A 24912-nucleotide genomic window follows, 5' to 3' on the forward strand; every position below is an offset into this window, starting at 1 on the left:
AGATTTTATCACCTAATTATGTTCAGGTAATCCAGGTATTTTCAAGAGATTATCACCCGTGCATACCAACATCCTTTCCCCGGATCTAATAATATAGAAAGTGCAAACCTCAAAAACTAACTCCTAAATACTGGCCACTGGGTCAGTATCATTGTTGCTCTTGAATAAATTCTTGCATTAATTTGTCTGCATGTAATTTTGATTTATCAATTGGAGTCTTCTATTAGAGATCCCTAATATAAACATTGAATTCTCTTTAAATTGATATTAACAAACAACTAAATCAGATGCAGGTTTCACTGTAGCTCCTCTCATGTTTTGTTTTATTTTTCCTATTTTATCATTCCCATAACAAATTGCATACCTTTGAATCATGGTGTATTAGTTATTATTGATTTATTTAGGGGTATTTATGTATATTCAATGTTTTGTGAATAGTAAAATAACCAAAATACCCTAAAAAGTCAAAAAAATATTGGTCTTAGGTAGAGGCATTTAGGTATGTTTTATTTTTTTATACACGGTAGAATCACACATGCACCCCTTGGATGCAAGACATCTAGTTCATTATAATCCGGGGGTATTTGCATCTGTTAGCCTATGTTTAATTGTTAATTGTAAGCTTGATCGAGGGTAGTAATTTAATTCCTCTTTAAAATAATGATTTTTTAATTGAAAAGCTGCTTGGGCATTGAAATTGCCTCACATGTTGGGCAGCGCATGCGACGGTTTTTTGCGGTCAAAAAATCTTACACCATCTTAGTTGATTCCTCTTTGTCTTCTCTTTCATTATAAGTAGCGTGTGTACTTCAAACGTAGTTGGATCATTTTTCTTCTTCTTTCATTTCTCCCCTACTCCCGTAAATACACTATGATCCTTGGTGTATTTTTTTTCAAATTCAGACCTTTTAGTTTTGATTATTGTTTTTTAGTCATTTTCTCTTTTGTTGAAGTTTTATTTCTTTTCAATTTAACCATTGGTTTTTAAATTATATATATAAGGTATTTCGATTCGGTTATTCTACTTTTAATTTTTAATTTTTTTCCTTTATTCTTTTGTTGAAGTTTTTGTGTTTTTCAATTTTATCCTTCAAATCAAGTTTATGATTTTTGCTTTTTTAATGATAGTAATAATTTCGATTTGGTTCATTTTCTTTTGATTTCTTATTATTTTTCTTTACTCTTTTATCTAAGTTTTTATAGTTTTGAATTCGATCTTTCAAATCAAGTTCATGATTTTTATTTTTTTTAATAATAATAATGATGAAGGCGGCAACAACAACAACAACAACAATAATAGTGACAATAATAATTGTAATGATGGTCATGGTAATATTAATAATAATGACGATGCTAATAATAATAATATTAACAATAATAACAATAATGATAATGATGAAGATGATAAAAATATAAATGCAAAATAATAATATCATTGATTATAACAACAATAATTAAATTAGTAATGATGTTGTGATGATACAATGACAATGAAATAATAATAATAATAATAATAATAATAATAATTGAGATTAAGATTGTTAAAATAGTAATAATATTAAGGAGAAGTTTGCTATTATTAGCAATAATAATAATAATAATAATAATAATAATTATTATTATTGTTGTTGTGATAATGATTTTGATTTTTGAATTGCAATTCTTTAAAAAAAATTTATATGATTAGAATTTTTTAGATATTAATTGGTGATGTAACATTAAAATAGAGGACAACTTAAAAGATGGAAGTTGGAGAGAGTTCCTTGAAAAGAAATTAAAAAAACATTATATGAAGTTTGTAAGCAACGTTTATCTCATATTGTGATAATGTTATTTTTAAAAGTAATTTTTTTAAAAATATATTAAAATAATAATATTTTTTTATTTTTTAAAGTTTATCTTTATATTAATAAATTAAAAAAATTAAAATATTTTTTTTCTTTCAAAAACTCGGTTGTACGGAGATGAAAAAGAATGAGCCCTAGGGCTGACCTACAGTACGAGTGTCCATGGAACTCCAAAACTTTGAATTCTTCCAAGCCAACCTTATTCACGAAGGTTATTTCATTAAAGTTACACTCTTTGCCCCTCAAAATAAACTTATTTCTTTATATTCTTTTTTACTGTTCTTTTAGTTTAATTCATTACCTCAGCCAATTTTTTTCAATTACCAACTCGTGAATCTTCATATAATAAAATTATTAATCTATGTTTTTTTAAGTATACCTTCACAGCACACCTAAACACAATTTAAAATAGAAAACGATGACCTGTGAGGAGGCGATACCTTTCAACGTTGCACGTGACCTCCGACCGTCACTATTGGTTTTATATTATATTTTCCAACTTCTGATTAACGAAAAGAGAGTGTGACTACCCTTTCATTTTTCCTGTCTTGTCCAGAAGAAAGAAGAAACACTTTTACCACCTCTTGTTTGACCGATCCAAGAATAATTTAATTCATAATAAAAACTTATTTAGTTCACTCTATTTTGTGAAATTTGGTTCAAGAGAATGCTTGGAAATACGGTAAACCGTGTTCTTTAAAAATTTAATTTTTTTTTGTTAAAAATTAATTTTTTTTATGTATTTTAAATCGTTTTCATGCACTGATTTTAAAAATAATTTTTAAAAAATAAAAAAAATATCATTTTAATATATTTCAACACAAAAAAATACTTTAAAAAACAATTAAAATAATACTCTCAAGATGCTTCAGCTTCCCAAGCCTCCAAAGAAAAACGTCTAGTCCAATGGATTATTTTACTAGCTCATCAAGTTTTGGCTTCCCACGCCCCGGCAAACCCTAGCTCGATTTCCGTGTATATTTAATAATATATTAAAATATTTTACTTTTTTAAAAAATACTCTTAAAATGTTTTCTTTTCGTTGGAATCCATATTGTACAGTAACTGGCTCATTGGATGTGAACCATCGATTGCAGCCTCGTTGAGAGAAACGATGGGCTCTCGGACACGTCATTAAAAAGTGACAAGAAATCGGAAAAAGCAAAGAACGTGACCAAAAAGGCTAGAGGTCTTAATGCGGCTCCGGAGTTAACGGAGGCTTTTGATTACGAATTAATTTGGGGCCCATATCAATGAAAGAGATCCAGGCCGTCGATTCGGTGGGTTGGTGTTCATACTGGGCAAGAATGGTGTTCCATATCACGTGAAGATAAACGGTTCTTTTAAATCCCAACATTACCCTCGGATTATAATTTAACAACAGAGATGCCATTGACAAGCTGGTTACTGACATTTGTTAACTTCGTAGTTCGTACCTTGTCCTTGCCAATCAAGTCCTCCAAACCTTGGAATATCTTAACTTTTTGTTTGGAAAATCCTGTAATAGCCTGTTTGTTTTGTTTCGGTGTTTGTAATTGTATTTGAATATATTTTTAAAATAAGTTTGTTTTAAAATAAATATTAAATTGATATATTTTTAATAATTTTAATGTAATAATATTAAAAAATAAAAAAAAACTGAAAAAATTTCATTTTAATATATTTAAAAACAAAAAATATTTTTAAAAAATATTCTTTACTACAACATCAAATACAATCTCTTCTTTTGCTGTAATTAAAGAGTTATATTACTTACAATATTTGAGAAAAAATTAGTTCTTTGAGTTTCACATATAATAAATTTTAGATAAATAAAATTTAAGAATGAATGTTAAAGGTATAAAAAATATTAAAGAATAAAATATTTGAAATATTTAATAGCTGATAATTTTTTTTATGAATAATAGTGAACTAGCAAAGATAAAATTAACTATGTAAAAAGTTAAATAGCATATATTGGTCTAAAATAAAAGGATATAAAAAAATAAAAATAAAGTAGAATATTGTTAAATATATATATTTTTTTTAAAAAAGAATGCATAATATGAATTTTTTCCATCTCAAAATTTATTTACTCCTCCCCGTATGAGGTTAAATAAGTAAAGAGGATGAAAGATTACAAAGTTTTTTAATTGAATATTTGTAATATTTATTAAAAAATTTACTAAACCCGGTGTATCCAACCCATTTAGACAAAAAAAAATTAAATATATTAATTTTAAAATTTATAAAATATTAAAAATAGAGTTGAATATAATTATGAATTCAAAATCAAACCAACTATATTCATCATCATCCATACTTTTAAATTATTCAAAATATTCTCTTACATCCTTCAGCCCATAACAACCTTAAAAAAAAACCATAGTTTTTGAATAATTGTCGACAACCTCATCGCACTTATCTAAAGCACTCGGAAAGAATTTTGAAAAAACGAAAAATAAAAAGTTACCTAAAAGAAAGGAATAATGTTTTTTTTTTTTTTAAATAAAAGGTGGACGATAATTACGCGGCATTCCTATCCCAATCGGGGGTGCCACCACTCCAGAGTAAATAAACGGAATTTACAAGGGTAAATGCGGAAGTAGGAAAAAATAAACAACAGATGATGTTTCGAGTTTACGCGTTCACGTCGTAGTTGCTGTTAAAAAAAAAAAAAAACACAAAACAACGGACGGAGAAAGAGAAAGGAGAAGGGAAATTTGAGAGGGAAAGGGAAGGAAAATAATAATAATAAGGGAAAATTTTATTTCCATTTTGTTTGCAGGTTCGTTTGTTGCCGAAGGGGATTTAAGGTCCACACCATTGTGCTGTGCTATTCACGTGACCTCCTTCACCCTTCTTCCTCTTCTTCATTTCAACTGAAAAAACTCCAGCTGTTATGGAGATAGAGAGAGTTGCTGCATTCTTAGAGAGACAAGTATAAGAGTGTGCAAAACTTGTTTAGGGCAGCGCGGAAGGTATTTGAGATCTTGTGGTAACGACATTTTGTTGCAATTCTTCAAGAAATCGTTAATGGTTTCGTCGGCATTGTTTCCCGAGGGAGGAATCTAGGGTTTCAATTACGTCGGCGTCGGATCTAAATCTGATCTTTTCGTTCTCCTCGATAATGGTATTTATTGTCTCATTTTTCGACAATATTGTTAATTTTGTTCCTAATTAGTTCTTTCCTTAAGAGCTTAATTATTGAATTGAATTTAAAATGTGAACCTTTTTAGTACTAATTGGTAAAGGTTTTGAAATATTTGTTGCTTGTGATAGAAAATTAGAATTTGAACAATGTGGAAGGGCTTGGCTTTAATTTTTCCCTTTCCTCGTGCAGATGTTGCTTATTGCATTTCCTGACCTTGCATTTATCTTGTTCATGTCTTGTTTTAGATGCTTTCAGAAATGTTTTGATGTAACTGAGCACTATAGAATTTCTGTCCTGCTCTCCATTTAGTTGTTAATGCAAAGTTTTCAATTGTATAAAGATTTGTGCAATGTCTAGAGACTAGATAATGTGACTGCCTTGGTGGAGTGTTATTCTACTCTTAATTCTGCTCAGAGGCCAACTAGCTTTGTGGACCTTATTAGAAACTCAGAAAAATGACTATGAATGACTTACCAAAAGTAATTTTTAGAACATGTTGTAAGATGTGTTAAGGGCTGGAGTCAGAATTCATAACTGATTTAAATTATTGATCATGTAATTTGATTATGATCACTTGAGCTGAATAATATTTTGTTTATAGATTCTGTTCAGTAGAAGTGACCCTCGCTGCCAGCATATCTGTTTTTGGGTGGATGCTACTCTTTTTTTTTTTCAATGTTTATATTGACGCACCATGGTTATGGATGAGACTTTAGTACTTTACTCTCTTACTCTCTTACTCTCTGATTGATGTACTGTTGAACTTGTTGGCCAAACAGGCTGCTCAAGTCAATTCAATGGTTGGATCTTTTGTTTGGGTGGAGGATCCTGAGGAAGCTTGGATGGATGGGGAAGTTTTGGAAGTTAATGGTGAAGAAATTACAGTAAACTGTGCATCAAGGAAGGCGGTGAGTTGTTTCCAGGACCTTATATCAAGTTCTCATAACAGAATTGAGAATGTTTTTTGTTTATTAAAAAAGCTTGCTCTTCAAAACCACCCCAGCCCATTATATGATATCTGATCTGATAGATCCAAATGCTTTCCTTTCTACATTCCATGTCTGATTTAAAATATATATGGTTTTATTGGCTAATCCATTCAAATGCTTCTTGCGTGAAGGTTTGATCATTTGTTTTGGCTTGTAGCGAAACAGGTTTCATCCTTATATTTACTGGAAGTTGAGGAACTAAAATTTGGTTATACTCTGTGAAAAGAAAGTGTTAGCAGTCAAATCAAGTCAGTGTCTTACATGATAAATTGTGTGAACTGTTTTGTTATTTTTAAAGTTTTAATGAATTGATAAAAACTGATAAATTTACTAGCAAGTCATTTCCCTGTCATAACATTCTTAAAATGCTGCTCGGGAAGTGAATGAAAATGGGCTATAACTTCTTTGGGACCAATTCATTGATGGAGTTGATTTTTGTCTTGTATTCTTTTGTTTTGCATGAATTTAGAAGTGTTTGAATTGGATTTATATTTTAATCTTAAATTATTATCTTGTCCTTCAATTTGTAGTTTCTACATTTGACATGTAAAGGGTAAAATTATCTTTTTTGTTGAAATAAAGATAAAAAAGATGAAATGATCATTGCTGGTGGAACTTTTGGCAAATCCAAACTATATTGATCAGGCTTATAATTGGTATGGATTTAAGAGTTGAGTTCAATATGCATTCCAGCCTAGCAAACAAAAAAATTACTTTAATTGCTCAATCAATTGAATGCCACACAAATATTGGGTTTCCAAACAGCCTCTCAAGGAACTTGTTTTCTAATTATTATCTGGAGAAATGACTAGGAATGCAAATAAAGATACATTGATATTGCCTTCAGTTAACTATTTAAGCAGCAAGGGGCCATGGAGGTTGTTCCCCCCCCTGAATTTTGCTTGTTGTTGCTGTTGGCATTATTACTGGAACCTTGGTTGAGTGATTGAAAATATAACACCAAAGCACATGTAGGAGTATTGGTGAAATTTGCTTGTTGATAGAAGAAAGATGGTTTCTGCCTCCCCTTTAAAAGAATACATTCACAAATGCACATGCACTTATCTTTATGTTCCACACAAAGAGGTTTAAGGTGTCAAATGTTCTTGCTTTTGGACAGAAAAGTCGTATAAATTTTATTAAACCACAAAAATATCCTCAGCGGCTTATATCATGAAAGTTTTAAATTGATTTACGTGGTGGGATTCACAAATAATTTAATGAAACCCTTAATACATCAAATCGAAAGATTTTCTTCCTACAAATACAACAATGTTTGAATTCAATATAGGTTCTGAATCTTATAATCGAAAAGTTGAAATGAGGAGAATTTAGTTTTTTTCTCTTCGTTTCATATTGGCATAGATTTCATGTTAATCCTGCAGTTATAAAATGTGTGTCAATGCCTAGTCCATTTATTGTTATTTAAAACTCTAATTCTTATATTAAAAAGAGTCGAAGTTAGGAATATATCAATAACCCCTCTTCTTTCATATTGACTTAAAAAGTACATGTTAATTCCATATTAATAAAATGTGTTTCGATGCCTAGTCCACTGTTCAATTACTGTACATCGGAGTTGGGACTAAGTTTGTGGACTGTTTTCTTTTGTTGCTTTTGTAGGTTGTTGCTAAAGCATCTAATGTTTTTCCAAAGGATCCTGAATTTCCTCCATGTGGCGTGGATGATATGACCAAGCTGGCATATTTGCATGAACCAGGGGTTTTGCAGAATCTTAGATGTAGATATGATATAAATGAAATATATGTAAGTCTTAATAAATGATCTGTATCAGCCCATCACTTAATTTTGATGTTTGGCAGAAATCTTTGAAAGAGGGATGCTGTTTAGTCAGGCAGCTACTCCCTTTTATTTTAATAATATAGATTTCTGTTGCCTCTTTTGTCTTTACTTTTGAGTGTGAATTCTTTTTTAATCTTCTTCACTAGTTGTGTATGGTTAATGAAAGTTTTTCCTTTGAGGTACTTTTGGCAGTATTGGTGTATGAATAACTAAACTCCCAGTGCTGATTCCAGACTTACACAGGAAATATATTGATTGCTGTGAACCCTTTCCGAAGACTTCCTCATTTATATGATAATCATATGATGGAACAGTATAAAGGGGCAACCATTGGTGAGTTGAGCCCACATCCTTTTGCCGTGGCAGATTCAGCATACAGGTGGTTTGTCATATGCTATGTTTGGTCTCAATTATCAAGTACTTTCAAATTACCTTGTGGTTGAACTAATAGTAAGATGTTAAAATTTTCAGACAGATGATTAATGAAGGAATAAGCCAGTCAATTTTGGTTAGTGGGGAAAGTGGAGCTGGTAAAACAGAGAGTACAAAAATGCTCATGCGTTATTTGGCCTACATGGGAGGGAGGGCTGCAGCTGAGGGACGGTCTGTGGAGCAGCAAGTTTTAGAGGTAATTTCTTACATATTTATTGATCTAAGTAGTTGGCTTGCGAAGTCAATGTATTTCACGTTATGTTGTGAGATGCCATTGTTTATTTCTGCAAGTGAGCCTGCATTGTTAACCCCTTGGTTGACTGTCAACTTTTCTCTCTTCATTCTGTGTTTGGCAGTCCAATCCTGTTCTGGAAGCATTTGGTAATGCAAAGACACTGAGAAATAATAATTCAAGGTGGGAAACCTAAATTAAAATGTTCTCTCTCTGTTTTTTTTTTGTAACTTTAAGGTTGTAAGATAGAATCTTTTGGTTGATTGAGACAATCACTTTACTGAATTTGAATACAATGCAATTGCAGCCGTTTTGGTAAGTTTGTGGAGATTCAGTTTGATCAAAGTGGGAGGATTTCAGGAGCTGCTATTAGAACTTATTTACTGGAACGCTCCCGTGTTTGCCAAGTGTCTGATGCTGAGAGAAACTATCATTGTTTTTACATGCTCTGTGCTGCGCCAGAAGAGGTAAGTTGCTGTTCATTTGTTTTTTCTGAAACGTTTTTGGGGAAAGACCGGGGCAGTGCAAAGATCATTTGATGTGTCATTCTTCTCTTTAGCTCCATTTTGCTAGTAGAAATTCATCTAAATTTCAACCAGAACAAAAAGGATGATCTGATGCCTATACCATCTGAGTGTATGTTAAAGGTGAAAGTGAATGCCATGTCTCCATCTGTAACCCTTGATTTCAGAGGAAATAGCAGCCTAAGAGCTAATCTTCCAATCAGTTTGATTTGGCTATTCAAGTCAATTTTAAAAAGTTGCTGTCCTGGGATAGTAGTTCATTTTTTAACACTCTCTATAAGCTTGGATATTGTGTTTGATTTGTCACGTTGATACATCATCCTCTGTATAATTTTTCTGCTAAACTTGTACCTGGATATTCTATTAGCTTAAAATTATATTATCTACTAGTAAGCTTAGTGTCTTATGATCGCTTGTTTCCAAATGCCACTATCAGGTTATAGAGAAGTACAAATTGGGAAATCCTAGAACATTTCATTATCTTAATCAATCAAATTTCTATGATCTGGATGGAGTGAATGAGTCCGAGGAGTATCTGGCGACCAGAAGAGCTATGGATATTGTTGGGATAAATGCTAATGAACAGGTTGGGTATCTGATTGAGTATTTGTTGTATGGATTATCCATATGAAAATATTTACTAAAATTTCCTTTAACAGGATGCAATATTCCGAGTTGTGGCTGCAATACTACATCTAGGCAATGTGGAGTTTGCTAAGGGAAATGAAATAGATTCTTCTGAACCTAAGGATGATAAGTCTCAGTTTCATCTCAAGACAGCAGCTGAACTTTTGATGTAATTGATAATTAATTTTAGCTTTCTTTAAACTTCTGCTGTGATTTTGATCTCTTGATTTGTCAAGCACTTCCTATGATCCACTGTTTTTGTTTAGGTGCAATGAGAAGTCTCTTGAAAACTCATTATGCAAGCGTGTGATAGTAACTCGTGATGAGAGCATAACAAAATGGCTTGATCCAGATGCTGCAACTGTCAATAGAGATACTTTGGCCAAAATTGTTTATTCGAGATTATTTGACTGGTATGCTGTAATGTATTTTATGCTTGCATACATGACGCATCATCATTCATTACCATTTTATCGCAGTGAATGGTTTAGCGTTGTCTAATATCTTGAACATTTGTTGCACAGGATTGTAAGCACGATAAACAACTCTATTGGTCAAGATCCTAATTCCAAATCTTTAATTGGAGTTCTGGATATATATGGATTTGAGAGTTTCAAGACAAACAGGTGCTTAACTGGTATGCTTTTGTTTTCATCATTTGTGGAGGTTAATTTCTTGCAGAAAAACTGCATGAAATTCCCATGTTTCTTTTACCGGGGAAAGTCAATATTTATTCTTATGATGCCATTTGGAAGTTGATGGTGATGATCTGTTTTTCTTATAATTTATGAGATAAATTATGTGGGTTGGGATGATTTTGCTCATGCAAACACTTGTAACCGAGGAACCTCAACAATAGCTCTGCTCACAATGGCAAGCACGGTTCCTTTTGTTTGTTTGATGACTTATATATAGATAATGTAATTCTAAAAAGAGGGCATCTCATCTCGGCATGGAAATATACTTTACTGTCTGTCATGCAAATTCAAGTCTAATATCATTAAGTTTGCTACAGTTTATACTTCTATTTATTTTTGTAGTGTTGCTTGCTTGTTTCAGTTTTGAGCAATTTTGTATAAACTTGACCAATGAAAAGCTGCAGCAACACTTCAACCAGGTTTGAGCATGAGATACTTGCTCAAGTTCTTTAGCATTCATCAGAACCCTTGAATGACGAATGGTCATTTATCTTACCCTGATATTTTGTTTGACAGCATGTCTTCAAGGCGGAGCAAGAAGAATATACAAAGGAAGAAATTGATTGGAGTTACATAGAATTCATTGATAACCAGGATATTCTTGATCTGATTGAGAAGGTGTTGTATTTTTCTTTTAAATTTTAAATTTTCTCTTGGCATGAAGCATTTTACATCACATTTGCATCAGCTTTAGATCCAGTCTCAAAAACTAAGTTATTAGGCTTCCCTCTGGCTATCTTTGTGCAAAATCTATATTACAGTTAAAATAAGTGGTGTTCTGTGATACAACAACCATGCAGATTAACCTTGTTTTGTTGTCTTTTCCATCTCTATGTCTCTCCTTTATTTTATTTTCCTTCTATATTTTTTAATAGACAAATGTTCAATTTTGTATGGGATATTGCTGTTAATATTTTGTGTTTGAGGTGCCAAAGCATTCCAAAGACCAAAACTGTGTTGATATCTAACTCCAAATTCAGATAAAGGTTGCCTTTTGTTACAATGCCAGTTAATCGGATTTATTGCTACCATTAACATAATTGCATATAAATGCTGTAAGCTGCCAAAGTTAGGGTCTTTGATGTTAGTTTTTTATTGCTAACAGTGGAAACTACAATATCTACCTTTCTAAGATGATGTTAAATTAAAGCTAATACTGACTTTGGCTTGTGGGGATGGGATCTGACGAGTTATTCAATTCAATTTATTTTTTTCTCCTTTCATTTACAAGCACGTGTCATATACCCCCCTTTTGAAACAGTTAGTGCTGTTGTGTCTCATAATTACTGTGCCTATCAAGTAAACTCAAGGACAATAAAGACTGCCAAGTAATTTGCTTGTCATTGCATCTTAAGCAGTGTCCCTTGTTGCTTCAATTAGTCAAGAAAGTAAACTCAGTGGCTTCTTGATATCCAAAAGCGTGTTTTCTGTTGTAACTTTATATTCTTGTCCAGTTATTTATTTTGTTGTGAAGTAAATGTGCTCTTTTCTTCTAAGAACAATCAAATACTATTTTGATTGTAGAAATGGAACCACTGATGAGATTGATCGTGATATTTCCTTGCAAGTTAAATAGTTTTCAGATTTTATGTTATTGTGATTCCTATTGGATGTTGGCTTTGTGTTACTTGCATTCATTGAATGTTCTCTCTATTCCTGCTTTTTTTTTTTTGTTGTTGTTGCATTTCAATCTGGTACATATTTAAGCATCATAAAAGAGGATCTGACATGATGGATGTTCTTTTGTGTTTCATCTTTCTAATATGTACTTTTACGATTTCAGAAACCTGGTGGCATCATTGCTCTGCTTGACGAAGCTTGGTATGTATGTTGTAGAAAACATAGGACAACTCTTCCTCCCATTCAGTCGATGCAGACATTAAAAAGAGTATTTTGGTCTGTCCAGAAATTTTCCATTGATATGGTAGTGATATATTAGCTTTTGTTTGTTGTTTGCAGTATGTTTCCTAGATCAACACATGAAACATTTGCAGAAAAGCTTTATCAGACTTTCAAAGACCACAAACGTTTTAACAAACCTAAGTTAGCTCGCAGTGACTTCACCATTTGTCATTATGCTGGAGATGTAAGTATTCTCTGCTTTTTGATTACATATGAGATTGTGCCACAATTCTAGTTCTTCATGCAGCAACTAAAAAGTGAAGTGCAGCTTAATACTCATCACAGGAGAATTTTGATTGTAGGTGACATATCAAACTGAACATTTTCTGGATAAGAACAAGGATTATGTTGTTGCAGAGCATCAATCTCTTCTCAGTGAGTCCATGTGCTCCTTTGTTTCAGGCCTGTTCCCACCATTGCCTGAGGAATCTGCCAAATCATCAAAGTTCTCATCAATAGGTTCTAGGTGTAAGGTCAGTTTATGTTCAAGCGTGCATAAGTTTAATGTGTGTTAATTAACATTTTCAACATTTTTCAGTTTTAACCCTATCTCTCTACAGCAACAACTACAAGCATTGCTTGAAACACTGAGTGCTACTGAGCCACATTACATTCGTTGTGTAAAACCGAATAATGCTCTAAAGCCATCCATCTTTGAGAATAATAATGTTTTACAACAGCTGTGTTGTGGGGTAAGATTCAAGATTGTGGTCATTTCATGTGTCATGGCATTTCTTCATTGATAAAAACCATGCCCGGCATGTATACTTTTCTGATTCCAGGGAGTGATGGAAGCAATTAGGATTAGCTGTGCTGGATATCCCACCAGGAAGACTTTTGATGAATTTGTTCGTCGTTTTGCCATTCTGGCACCAGATGTGCTGCATGGCGGGTAGCTTTTTAAATTTCTCCTTTAAATTTGTTTCTTAATTCTAGTTTTTGTTTATTTATTTATTCTTTCTTGGATTTGAATTGAATTAAATGTCCCTTTTCATTTTCTATTATTTATGCCTTGATAGCTGCGATGAGGTTAGTGCTTGCAAGATGCTTCTAGAGAAGGTGAACCTCAAAGGTTATCAGGTACATTTTCAGTAATACCTTTTTAAGAATAATGAATAATCTTAAGGTATATCTTTTCTCTAGTAATTCATTTATAATCTATGTTCAGCTATCTGAATGCCTGTCTTGTTCATGCTCACATGGATATGTACATGCAAGGAATGACTATCAGTCAAGCAATGAATGCATGTTGAAATCTTGTTTTAAATCATGAGCTCTCTTTGGAATCTACCAATCTCCATTTTTTTCCCTATAAATTGTTGGGTTAAACCATAAAAGCATCCCCTAAACTATGGACCATTTTGATTGAGATCCCCTAAATTATAAATATCATTATCATTATTATTATTTCTGTCTTCAACTCTCGAGAATTATAAGGTGTTTTGATTGACACCCATCTCATTATGTTGTGTCCAATGTAGTTTGTAAATATCACATACAATTCACATGTTTTCCTTAAAAAGTACAAAAAAGTCATAAAACCATCAAGGGCTAATTTCATGATGATAATTTGATCATATAGCATATGATGTTTTTATATAATATTGGTGAAGGTTAATTTTTTAATGTTTCTTGACCAATTATTGATGATATTTTGATATTTTATAAGAAAACATGTGAAACTCAGATGTTTTAACAGAAACATGGATGGAATGTAATGGAAGTGGTGTCAATCAAAACACCTTGTCTTTCAGGGGTTGAAATTAGAAAAAATAAATAAATTAGGATGTGTCAATCAAAAAGACCTATAGTTTAAGGGGTGTTTGTACAGATTAGCCTATGTTGCTGTTATGGCATATTTTCTGCATTTGGAATCTACCAGGATATTTGTTTTGTACTAAATTCCCAAGGTACTTAAAGAGTGTCTTATTGAATAATTTCTATTGCAGATTGGCAAAACAAAAGTTTTTCTTAGAGCTGGTCAGATGGCGGAGCTAGATGCTCATCGAAGTGAGCTGTTAGGAAGATCAGCAAGCATCATCCAGAGGAAAGTTCGATCGTATTTTTGTCGCAAAAGCTTTATCTTATTGCGACAGTCTGCCATTCATATCCAAACTTTGTGTAGAGGTACCTGTAGCTTCCTATTCATGCACCACCCCTTAGTTAATTTAACTGTGGTGTAGTCCATGAAATTATTGAATTTTGAATGTATTGGTCAATGATTGAAATCGTATCAGCTCATGCTTTATTTAATGTGATTGCAGCTGAAGTAGCACGCAATAGGTTTGAATGCCTGAGAAGAGAAGCTGCTTGTTTGAAAATCCAGAAATATTCTCGCAGGTACCTTGCAAGTAAAGCATACAACAATTTGTGCTTCTCAGCTGTCTCCATTCAGTCATGCATGCGTGGAATGGCTGCTCGTAATGAGCTTTGTTTCAGGAAGCAGATGAGAGCTGTGATTGTCATCCAGGTTAATTCCAAAACCTCATAAGAAATTGGTTATAGCTTTCTTATGTTATTTTTTCTTTTCTTTGCTCTTCATTTCACCTTCTTTCTTCCATTTTGGGGAGGCAAAGAGCGAAGCACACTTGTTTTGCAAAAACTGTCTAGCCATTCCATATAGTTAGGCAATAGATGATTGTGAGCATGTCTGAATGTATATGACAATAGCATTGTTTTTTGTTTTCAATAATAATAATTCATCAAAAGGTTGCTCAACACAAGAACAATGGACATAGCCAGTGTATGACTGCAAATGTGAGGTGTATTGTGCTTAGGGACATGGGATTAAACCTTGTCTTTCTCTGCCGTGATCTTAAGGGATGAGATAGGGCTACCCAAAGTTGAGTGGGCCAGCTTTTGACAAGTCACCTGACATTATTTGTCATGGCTGACACTTTGATGGAAATGCAGTCATTTGCTGCACATCTGTTGATTGGATTTTCTATTATGTTTTTCACTATATATGCTTTCTTAATCTATTGGAATTCTTGCTTTTGCAGAGTCAATGCCGAAAACATTCGGCCCAACTTCATTATTTGAGGTTAAAACGAGCAGCAATTGCCACTCAATGTGCCTGGAGAGGGCGGGTTGCTCGTAAAGAATTACGGAAGCTTAAAATGGTGATCTCGTCTTTCTTTATTTTCTATTTTCTTCTCCAATAAATTATATCTAAGATTGCAAATCCTGCTTTGCAAATTTTTTTGTCCATATTTCTTTTTTTCTTCAACCGTTCCATAAATAATCTGATAATGAATTTTAGGATTATTTTTATTCCCAGAATAAACTTGGGTTGGGCCTAAAAGCTGGTTGGGATTGCCACTACAGAAAAATTGTTTATTTTATTCATGAAGGGAACCTTGTGTTTTTGCTAAAGTAATCGATCAATTCTCTCTCAAGTTTCCTAACATCCCTTCTTGGGTTTCTGTGTAATTGTTGTGTCCTTGGGTGCCTCCAGTGCAGTTTTCTTTAATCGAATTTTGCACTTGGAGAAAAAATGATCAATTTCTAAAACCATTTATCTTATCTTGCCTTGTTTGCATGCAGAGCTGCTTGGGTAACATAAATCTGCATAATTTAGTCTTTGCTCCACCCAAATTCCATCCCTTAAATTCCCGATCTGTTCAAAATTGCCCCATTGCTTGTGGTTTCCTAAAGCAGTTTTATTTGCTAATATTTCATTGACTCTTCTAATATGTCTGCAGGCTGCTAAGGAGACTGGTGCTCTCCAAGCTGCAAAAAGTAAACTGGAAAAGGAAGTTGAAGAACTCACCTGGCGTCTGCAGCTGGAGAAACGAATGAGGGTAGGGATGTTTGTTTGTTTGGAATTCTCTTTTCTCCTAAATAAATGAACGACATCATATGAACTTAACTTCCCTCTTGTTTGTATGGTATTTAATAACAATGTATGAAAAGATACAATTCTTCTGTGTTGTGCTCCAGAGAGATAAGATCTTTAGCCATTCACTGTGTTGAGGAATATTGTGTTGAAGTTAAAATTACAATCTAGAATGCGCATATGAATATGCTAGCTTTGTCTATTGACTAGAAGCACAAAGTTGTTTGGATTTGTGTTTTCTGGTTTTTTTCCCCTCCAGTTTGTTAGCTATTTGGTATTGATTGTTTGTAAGTGATGGTTCTATTGAATGCAGGCTGACCTAGAGGAATCCAAAACACAGGAAAATGCTAAATTACGCACAACATTGCAAGAAATGCAGCTTGAATTCCAAGAATCTAAAGCTCTGTTAATCAAGGAACGAGAGTCTATAAAGAAAGAAGCTGAAAAAGTCCCAACCATACAGGAAGTCCCAGTTATTGATAATGAACTGGTGAATAAACTTACTGCTGAAAATGAAATGCTCAAGGTAAAGCTTTTTATGCATTGCTATTTTCTTCTAAATGAACTTTCGAGCTGGTACAGGGCTTGTCAAATGACTGTTTATGTATTGCTTCTATAAGACTGCATTTAGCATACAAATTTGAAAGAGAAACAAGCAAAAAAATCCCATTTGAGGCATGTGCTTCAACTTTCACTTAAATGGTGTTTTGTGGATGACAATGTAGGCTATGGTAAGCTCACTGGAAAAGAGAATTGATGAAACAGAGAAGAAATATGAAGAGACGAGTAAGCTTAGTGAAGAGCATCTGAAGCAGGCTTTGGATGCAGAGTCAAAGATAATTGAGCTGAAAACAGCCATGCAGAGGTTTCCACAGTGATTTGTTTTTTGTCAAAAGAGTCAAGTACTTAAATTGCATTTTTAAGTCAACACGAAATGGGATAATGGGATTTTTCCTTGATAACTTAGTGTTAATTATTTGAATTTAAATTACTGACAGTTTCCTTTTTCAGGCTTGAAGAAAAACTCTCTGACATGGAAGCTGAGGACCAAGTTCTGCAGCACCAAGCACTGTTCAGTTCATCTTCAAGAAAAATGTCAGAACATTTGGAAATTACCTCTCAGGTAAAGTGCATGAATATTTTTTTTGTTAAACATTTATATTTCTCATGTCATCTCTTGGAAACTTAATATTTTTTTTTATTTTAAATTGCTGCAGCATCTAGAAAATGGTCATCATGTAAGTGAAGAATATAAACAAACATAATTTAATTTTATTTAAGATTTATACACCATTTCTGAATGTTCCTGTATTATCTATTGTCCTAAGTGATCATGCTTCTTCAGGAACCACCAACTCCATCTAAAAGGCTTGGCACAGATGCTGACAAAAAAATGAGGAAATCTCAGATTGAACGGCTACATGTACGTGCTTAAAGATGGAAAAACAGTTTTTTTCCCCTGATTTTTGGTTTGGGAGTTTAATGGTGATGTAATCCTAAATTTACTCCTTTTTTCTGTGATGTAGGAGAGTGTAGATGCTCTAATAAAATGCGTGGAGCAAAATCCTGGGTTTAGTCAAGGAAAACCAGTTGGAGCATTTACCATTTACAGATGCCTTGTCCAGTGGAGATCGTTTGAAGCAGAAAAAACCAGTGTATTTGATCGTCTTATTCAGATGATTGGTTCTGCAATAGAGGTAACTTGATTTTCTCCTTCCATGCATGGTTTATTTTAGAATTATCCTGCCTCTAAACCAAACCACAACATAGGTAACTGAAGAAAAAACAGAATTGTTTAGAGTTCTGTGATTCAACATCTAACATTCTGGATGATATGTAATGCTTGCAGAACCAGGATGACAATAATCATATGGCTTACTGGTTATCTAATACCTCAATGCTGCTGTTCTTACTTCAACGGACTTTAAAAGACAGTGGTGCCAATTCAAATCCACCTCCTCCAACATCATTTTTTGGAAGGATGGCCCAAGTAATGAGATAACCCCCCCTGAAATTTCTTTTGTACATAAAAATGATTTGACAATCTCATATCATGTAACTATATTTTGAGGATGCCTAACTCTACTTTAATTCACAAGATTCTATTCTTCTTTTGTTCTCAAAGTTTTATTTAATGTTCTGCTTATGCAAATGAGTCATTTGAGACCTGGTATTTCTTCAGGGTTTCCGTTCTTCACCTTCTTCAGCCAATCTTAGAGTTGGTAGAGATATACAGATGGTTGAGGCTAAGTATCCAGCTTTGCTTTTTAAACAGCAGTTGACAGCATATGTGGAGACGATATATGGCATTGTTCGGGATAATTTTAAAAAGGATTTATCACCTCTTCTTTCATCATGTATCCAGGTAAACTGACCTTGATTCTTCATTTGTGAATCCTGCCATGATATATTTAATGTGCCTTTCGTTTTTCCTATCAGTAAATGGGCAAACCCATTTCATTTTTTCAATGATTCAAAATGTTATCATAATTTATGCTGTAATTTTTGTTGAAAACTAACAAGAATTAAATGATTCAATGCATGATCTTGAAATCTAATTTTAGTGTTAACCATAGATTTTGATGAAGTGTTATCCTCAATTGAATTTCTATATATATATATATATTGCTTAATTTCCTCAATCTATATATTTTTGATGAAGTGTATCTTATGCAAATATTTGAAGATCTCTGCTATAATTTTCAGATGTTTTAATATAAATTTGAAGACCAGTTTTTTCCTTGGCTTGAATGCATCTTCTTTCTCACTACCAAGAAAAATGATAGTGGTTGTGCTTGTAATTGGAAGAATTTCAAGTTGTTCTCAATGGACTTCATGTGCTAGTCTTGGAATTTCCCCAACAACTATAATTTCTAAGACTAATAATGAAATTCAGGCACCAAGGGCATCAAGGGGAACTGCTTTAAAATCATCTCTGTCATTTGGCCATAATACGCCAGCTGATAGCTGGCGCAGCATTGTCAATAGTCTTGATGGGCTGCTATGCACATTGAAAGAAAATTTTGTACGTAATCGTTGCTTTCAACAACATCAAAGTAATACTATTGTCCTTTTTATGCTCTGAACTATGCTTAATGTTGTTTCAGGTGCCTCCAATTTTTGTGCAGAAGATATTTACTCAAATTTTCTCATACATTAATGTGCAGCTGTTTAATAGGTAAAGAGCTTTTCTATCCTTTTCAAATGTCAAATAATGCTGTATACTTGGATACTGTTGCATGATACATCATTAACTTGACAATGCAATTGTTGGTATAATTGCAGCCTTCTGCTTCGTCGAGAGTGCTGCACGTTCAGCAATGGGGAATATGTGAAGGCTGGGTTAGCTGAATTAGAATTATGGTGTGGCCAAGCAAAAGAAGAGGTACCCTTCTAAATTTGTCTCCAAGTAAATGCTGTATTCACCTTAATCCTATCTTTTGTCGTTATTTCTGTATCATCAGAAGCCGCTGTTTTTCCATGCCAATTCAGAAGTCTTATGTAGGGGATCTGAACAAAATTAGCAAGGCTGCATTAACAATTAATGGTTTTGTTTAAATTATTAAAATCAAAAAGTTGTGTTGAAAAGAAAAGCATAAACCAACATTTTAGAATTATACATTCTATTTTTCTCTGTTTTTTATGTTGTTTAGCTATTATTTTATATGCAAGTTGCTTTTATGTAGTTGATAAAATTCTGAGTATGATTTCATATCCTGTAATGACTATTTGCATGCTTCGTCTACATCATGTATGCTTCAGTGCAAAGGAGAAAACTGTTTATTTTTTTTATAAAAGATTTGATTTTTTTGGGGTTCTTTAGACCTCTGTCTTTGTGCTTATGGTTAATAACCTTCCAAGGGGGCTTTGCAGTTCGTTTCCATATTAATTATTGTTTGTATATTGATTTTTGAATTGCAGTATGTTGGAGCATCCTGGGATGAACTTAAAAACACTAGGCAAGCTGTTGGATTCTTGGTATGGTTTTCTCTATGGATGTTGCTTTCCTTTTTGAGCCTTGTTATGGATTTTACGAAGATGACACAATTAGGTTGACACTTGAGTTATGAAAAGAATGTTGCTACCACTCATTGCTTATTTGTAATCCTTTTTAGGTTGCCTGAGAATAACTTTAGTTATGTTGTAAGTTTTCTCTTTCTCTGAGGCAAAAGTAGAGTTTTGCCATAAAGAAACATGTCCATAAAATGAGAATGTCACGAGAGAACACGAGGACATAATAAGAAGGGAACACGAGGACATAGTAAGAAGGGATCCAAATACTCTGATGTTTGGAGAGGAACATGAATGGTCATGTCACTAATTTTCACATTCAATGATCTATATTTAGTGAGCGAAAAATATAATTACTATTTAAAGTGTTGCCATGCTTAGCATGTGCTAAAACCATGCCATTCATTTTGAATGTGATAGTTTATATTTAATGAACATGGACCAAATATGGGAGACAGGAACACAATAAGATCTGAAACCCAATAAGAACACCTCCAACGAAAATGTAGAAGTTATGATGGTTGAGAGAGGTTTGAGGATTAAAGGACAGCATGGGTGATCCACTTTTGTTTAAGGGGGGGAGGGAGAGCAGTGAATAGAGAGGAGCCGTGATGTAAAGCCAGAAAAGTGGGGGGAAAAGCAATAACATGATCAGTGGCGAGAAAGAGAGTAGAAGCATGCACTATGCACTGTGAGAAGCTAAAGTGGAGGCAGAAAGTTTCTAGACACTAACATTTATGTGCTGTTAATCCATACCTAATAGACAAGGTTGAGCCTGTGTTTTAAGTCAGTTCAATTGTTTTTTCTTTTTGTGGTAGTTACTCACTTAGGCCTTGGTTTCCTTGAAGTTACAATCTGGCCCAACTATTAAATCGATTGTTTTGTCATACTTATATTTTGTGTTAACCTAAAAAAGTTAAAGAAACTAACATTTGTTTCATTTTTTATTTAATTTTTAGAAAAGAGAGAAAAAGAATACTTGTGCTATAGAAGTTTCTTCCTTTATCATGACATTGTGATGTTCTTGTCATAAGCAAACTGAGTAAGTGTTCCTAAGCATACCAAAATCCAAATTAACATATCAACTAAGCCTACCCCTATGTATTCTGAATTCATCTATGTGCAAACCCTGTTCCCGAATCTTGTCTCAAATGTTTTGCATTTCTTGTAACCATGGCCTATACATTGGGACATTGGCATTCCATAATTTGCTAAAAAATCTGTAGTTTTTGATAACATTAACTTGTTCTTTAGCCTTAACAATCTCTTTTCACCTGACATTATAATTTTACAATTCCTTTTAGTTTAAGTTGAATTATACTGAAGTATTGTTATAAAACACCCCCTTTGAAAAGTGTAGGCCCGCATATGAAATTTTGCATTTAGTGCTTTTCTGTTTTGTTCAAATTGAAATTATTCTTTTAATTGTATTTTTAACTATCCTAATTCTGCATGCTATTTGCCTCCAGGTTATACACCAGAAATCGAGAATTTCCTATGATGAAATTACCAATGACCTTTGCCCGGTATGTCTCTCCTTTCCTCTCTTCTTCCTCCTCTCCCTCTCACAGCACGCGCGCACACACACACTTGAATTGACAAAATATCAGAGCTGTTGGAGAGTTGGTGATGGAAAAATCCAGCGAGGAAATTCTTACAGAACTTAGATGGAAACAGGCATATTGTTTGGCATCATGTCAATAATGAACTTGAATTTGCAAAATATCATACCCGTTGGAGAGTTAGTGATGGCAGCAAAATTCAGTGAGGAAACTTCTTAAAGAACTTGGGTGGAAGCGGGTGCATTGTTTGGCAATTAGTCAATAATGAAGCAAGAATAAAGCTGTACCAAACTTTTAGAACTGATGTGGGAGTGGCAGCGGCAGCCTGTAATAGGTGTTGTGCAATTCGTTATATAATGTGGTAGGTCAATTTTGGAATCAATTTAGTGAATGGTTTGGCAAATTGTCTCTACATTTGCATTACTGTGTAAGCAATTGCCGGGAAAAAGAAAGGGAAATGAGAAAGGAAAAGCGAAAAGCAACTTGGGTTTCTGCTGTGCCATTGCCAAGTTATTTATAGTTTTTCTGATTAATATATAAAGATTGCCATGCCCTGCATCATTCGAAAATCCATCTCCCCCCTCCCCCCTCCCCCCTCTATCTCTCATCAGTTCTTCCTGGTTTCAGGTCCTGAGTGTTCAACAGCTATACAGAGTATGCACTTTATACTGGGATGACGACTACAATACTCGAAGTGTATCTCCTGATGTAAGTCGGATTGAATTGATCATTTACTCGTTAGACTCTGTATTTTAAGTTTGCCAAGTATTAATTTAAATCTGTTAATATTTGATGTGTTGCTGCACCTTGTGTTTGTGTAGGTGATTTCCAGCATGAAAACACTAGCAAACGACTCAAATGATGATGATAGCAACTCATTCTTGATAGATGACAATTCAAGGTAAGAAATGAAAGTCATTCCTTCTAAGTGGATAGATGACGAGTCAAACTCCCAACTCATTATGGCAACTCATTATGGCACTTGAATATGCAGCATTCCTTTCTCAGTTGATGACTTATCTGGCTCCTTTCACGAGAAGGATTTCTCAGATGTAAAACCTGCAGCGGATCTTCTGGAGAATCCAGCCTTCCAATTTTTACAGGATTAAGGCTGTGATTTTTTAGCATTTTGCCTCTTCATGATATTCTGTCAAGATATCCAGTCATTGCCACACTGTAAATACTCTCTTCACTCTTGTAGTTTTGTTTTTTCAGTAACATCTGTTGCCCCAAATGTAATGTTATTCCTTTACATTAGAGTTGTAAAAATTTCATTAGGCTGGTTCTCATAGTCAAAGGGGCATGGATGGGTTTTACTGGTTTCCATTTAGTTTCGTCTTTTCTTTTTTATAGGAATACTTGGGACCAGCATTCTTTGTAGGGATGGTAGGAGGGAAGAAATTTCAGTGTAGGATGGTGGGAGGTAGCTGATCCCAAGATTACTCTAACCACCATGTTTTAATTGTACAAATACAGAACATGACTTGATATCTATAGTAAAGTTGGTTATCAGCACATTCCTTGTTGACATATTTACTGATATGTTTGGTGTTGGTTCCTAGACAAGCATCTCTGCGTAGTTTTTATGCTTTACTGATTCTTAATTCTCCCTCCCTGTACATTTTCCTCGTGTACTACTGTTGGCAGCGTGATTATGTCAGGACTAGCAGGTGGTGGATTAATCACCTGGGGGTGTTAGGGCTGAGCATATTCAGTTCAGTCTGGTTTTGGACCAAACTAAACAATTTTTTTTTTCAAAGTTTTTGAACCGAACTAAACCGAAAACCGGTTTAAACTGATCAATTTTGGTTTGTTTTTCCTCTGTTTGAACTGAAATTATTTCAATTTTTGGCTTTCTATTGCTTCTCGATCTCAATTTGTAGGTTCTGCTATTGGATGTACACCTGGAATTGGATCTGGAACTATTCTATTCTTTGACAGGATCATAGCCATGTGAGAAAAGGCCGAACTTAAAAGCGCAAAAACTGAAATTTTGCATTTCAGTCGTCTTATTGAATATTGATTATAGATTATAGAGTAAGGAGAGAAAGGAGTCGGTCCCGTAGCCCATAAAAAAGTGTTCAGTTACTTTGAACGGCACGCCTGGTATATCCCTCCATGAAAAAGATTGGCACGCACTGTGTTGAGCATTTAGAGCGCATGTCCAACTCAAGCCCAGATCCTGGTTTGGAGGAGGAGGAGGAGAAGGCAAAATATGAGAGACGAGAGACAGAGAGAGGGGGATGGCTACTCTTGTTTTAGGGAATACTAATTTAGGTTTTAGGTTATAAAAAAATATCCTATCTATATTTTTTTAAAAAAAAATGCTAGTTGAACTGGTTTGGTTTAATTGGGTTGAATTAGTTTCAGATTTTGAAAATTAAAACCCTAATTAGTTAATTCAGTTTTTTTAGTTGTGATTTTTGAGTTATTTTTATTTTCTCAGTTTAATACTCTAGGAGGTGTCCTTTGTCTTGTTACTTTACTGAATAGAGTCTTGCTACCTTGATGTCTGAAAGAGCAGCGCTAGTTGCCTCTAGGACAATGACCTCGGTCTTGAGTACTTGCCCAAGATGTTGACGACAGAATCTGTTCAGTTAACAGTCTGTCTTGGATGTTTCACGAATAGACGTAAATGTATCCAACACAGAGAAGTCCAAGAATTATGGATAATAGAATTTTATCTACCTCCCCATCTCTGGAAAAAAATATATATGAAGAAATAGACATGGCCATAGAGTGCTATAATCTGCCCAGTTTTTTCTCTGGTTCAGCTTCAACGCTCGTCTTGGACACTCCTCTCAATCGAGTCTCATGGTTTCATCCAGAAGCAAAAGGGATGCTGAAATAAATTATCTGACGGTTAGAATTGATATGGAGTTGGCCCTGGGCGGTTCGGAATTGGTTCTGGACTATGCTTTTTCGTAAAGCAGAAATCATCTCCGGCTCTCAGTAAGAGTGGAGTATTTGAAAGTATGGTAGCGGTTAGAAATATTTTTCGCTCGAAAATATATCAAAATAATATTTTTTATTTTTTTTAAAATTATTTTTGACATCAACTCATCGAAACGATATAAAAACATAAAAACAAATTAGTTTTAAACAAAAATAAAAATAAATTTTTTTAAAAAAACATAATTTCGTTTAGTTGCTTGGTTGAGATTTATGTCCAGGTTTCAGCTGAGGCCAACAGCTGAAGGACACAGTTTCTGTGACAAGATAAGAATTAAACACAGTGACGTATGGTTACCAAATGATTAATTAACCTGGGCAGCACATGCCAACACAGAATTCGAAAAACAATAACATTAAAG

General features: G+C 33.8%; 1 protein-coding gene across 4 annotated transcripts; it reads left to right on the forward strand.

Annotated features, from left to right (window-relative positions):
* Window positions 1-4487: 4487 nt before the first annotated feature.
* LOC7480903 (myosin-6) lies at window positions 4488-23113 on the forward strand. Of its 4 annotated transcripts, XM_024607334.2 has the most exons (39): window positions 4488-4959; window positions 5760-5888; window positions 7593-7736; window positions 8006-8151; window positions 8244-8400; window positions 8561-8619; window positions 8744-8903; window positions 9397-9546; window positions 9620-9756; window positions 9854-10000; window positions 10112-10213; window positions 10647-10704; window positions 10802-10903; window positions 12069-12106; window positions 12245-12371; window positions 12490-12660; window positions 12748-12879; window positions 12970-13079; window positions 13207-13267; window positions 14137-14314; window positions 14452-14657; window positions 15190-15309; window positions 15892-15990; window positions 16339-16551; window positions 16751-16890; window positions 17037-17148; window positions 17243-17263; window positions 17371-17448; window positions 17552-17722; window positions 17875-18015; window positions 18208-18390; window positions 18922-19050; window positions 19133-19203; window positions 19311-19410; window positions 19947-20003; window positions 21506-21562; window positions 22226-22306; window positions 22420-22499; window positions 22593-23113. In XM_024607334.2, the coding sequence occupies exons 1-39, from the start codon at window positions 4957-4959 to the stop codon at window positions 22705-22707; spliced, it is 4485 nt and encodes a 1494-aa protein (XP_024463102.1). In that variant the 5' UTR covers window positions 4488-4956; the 3' UTR covers window positions 22708-23113. The 4 variants fall into 4 exon arrangements, with proteins under 4 accessions (XP_024463102.1, XP_024463103.1, XP_052311191.1 ...); XM_024607335.2 differs by lacking the exon at window positions 17243-17263; XM_052455231.1 differs by lacking the exon at window positions 12748-12879.
* The last annotated feature ends 1799 nt before the right edge of the window (window positions 23114-24912 follow it).

This window comes from Populus trichocarpa, chromosome 8, assembly GCF_000002775.5.
Source record: "Populus trichocarpa isolate Nisqually-1 chromosome 8, P.trichocarpa_v4.1, whole genome shotgun sequence".
Taxonomy (NCBI): Eukaryota; Viridiplantae; Streptophyta; class Magnoliopsida; order Malpighiales; family Salicaceae; genus Populus; species Populus trichocarpa.

Coding starts and splice junctions, on each gene's coding strand:
- LOC7480903 (XM_024607334.2), top strand. Junction 8,620..8,743: donor CTGAGAAATAATAATTCAAG/GTGGGAAACCTA, acceptor ATGCAATTGCAG/CCGTTTTGGTAAGTTTGTGG. Junction 12,107..12,244: donor GCTCTGCTTGACGAAGCTTG/GTATGTATGTTG, acceptor TGTTGTTTGCAG/TATGTTTCCTAGATCAACAC.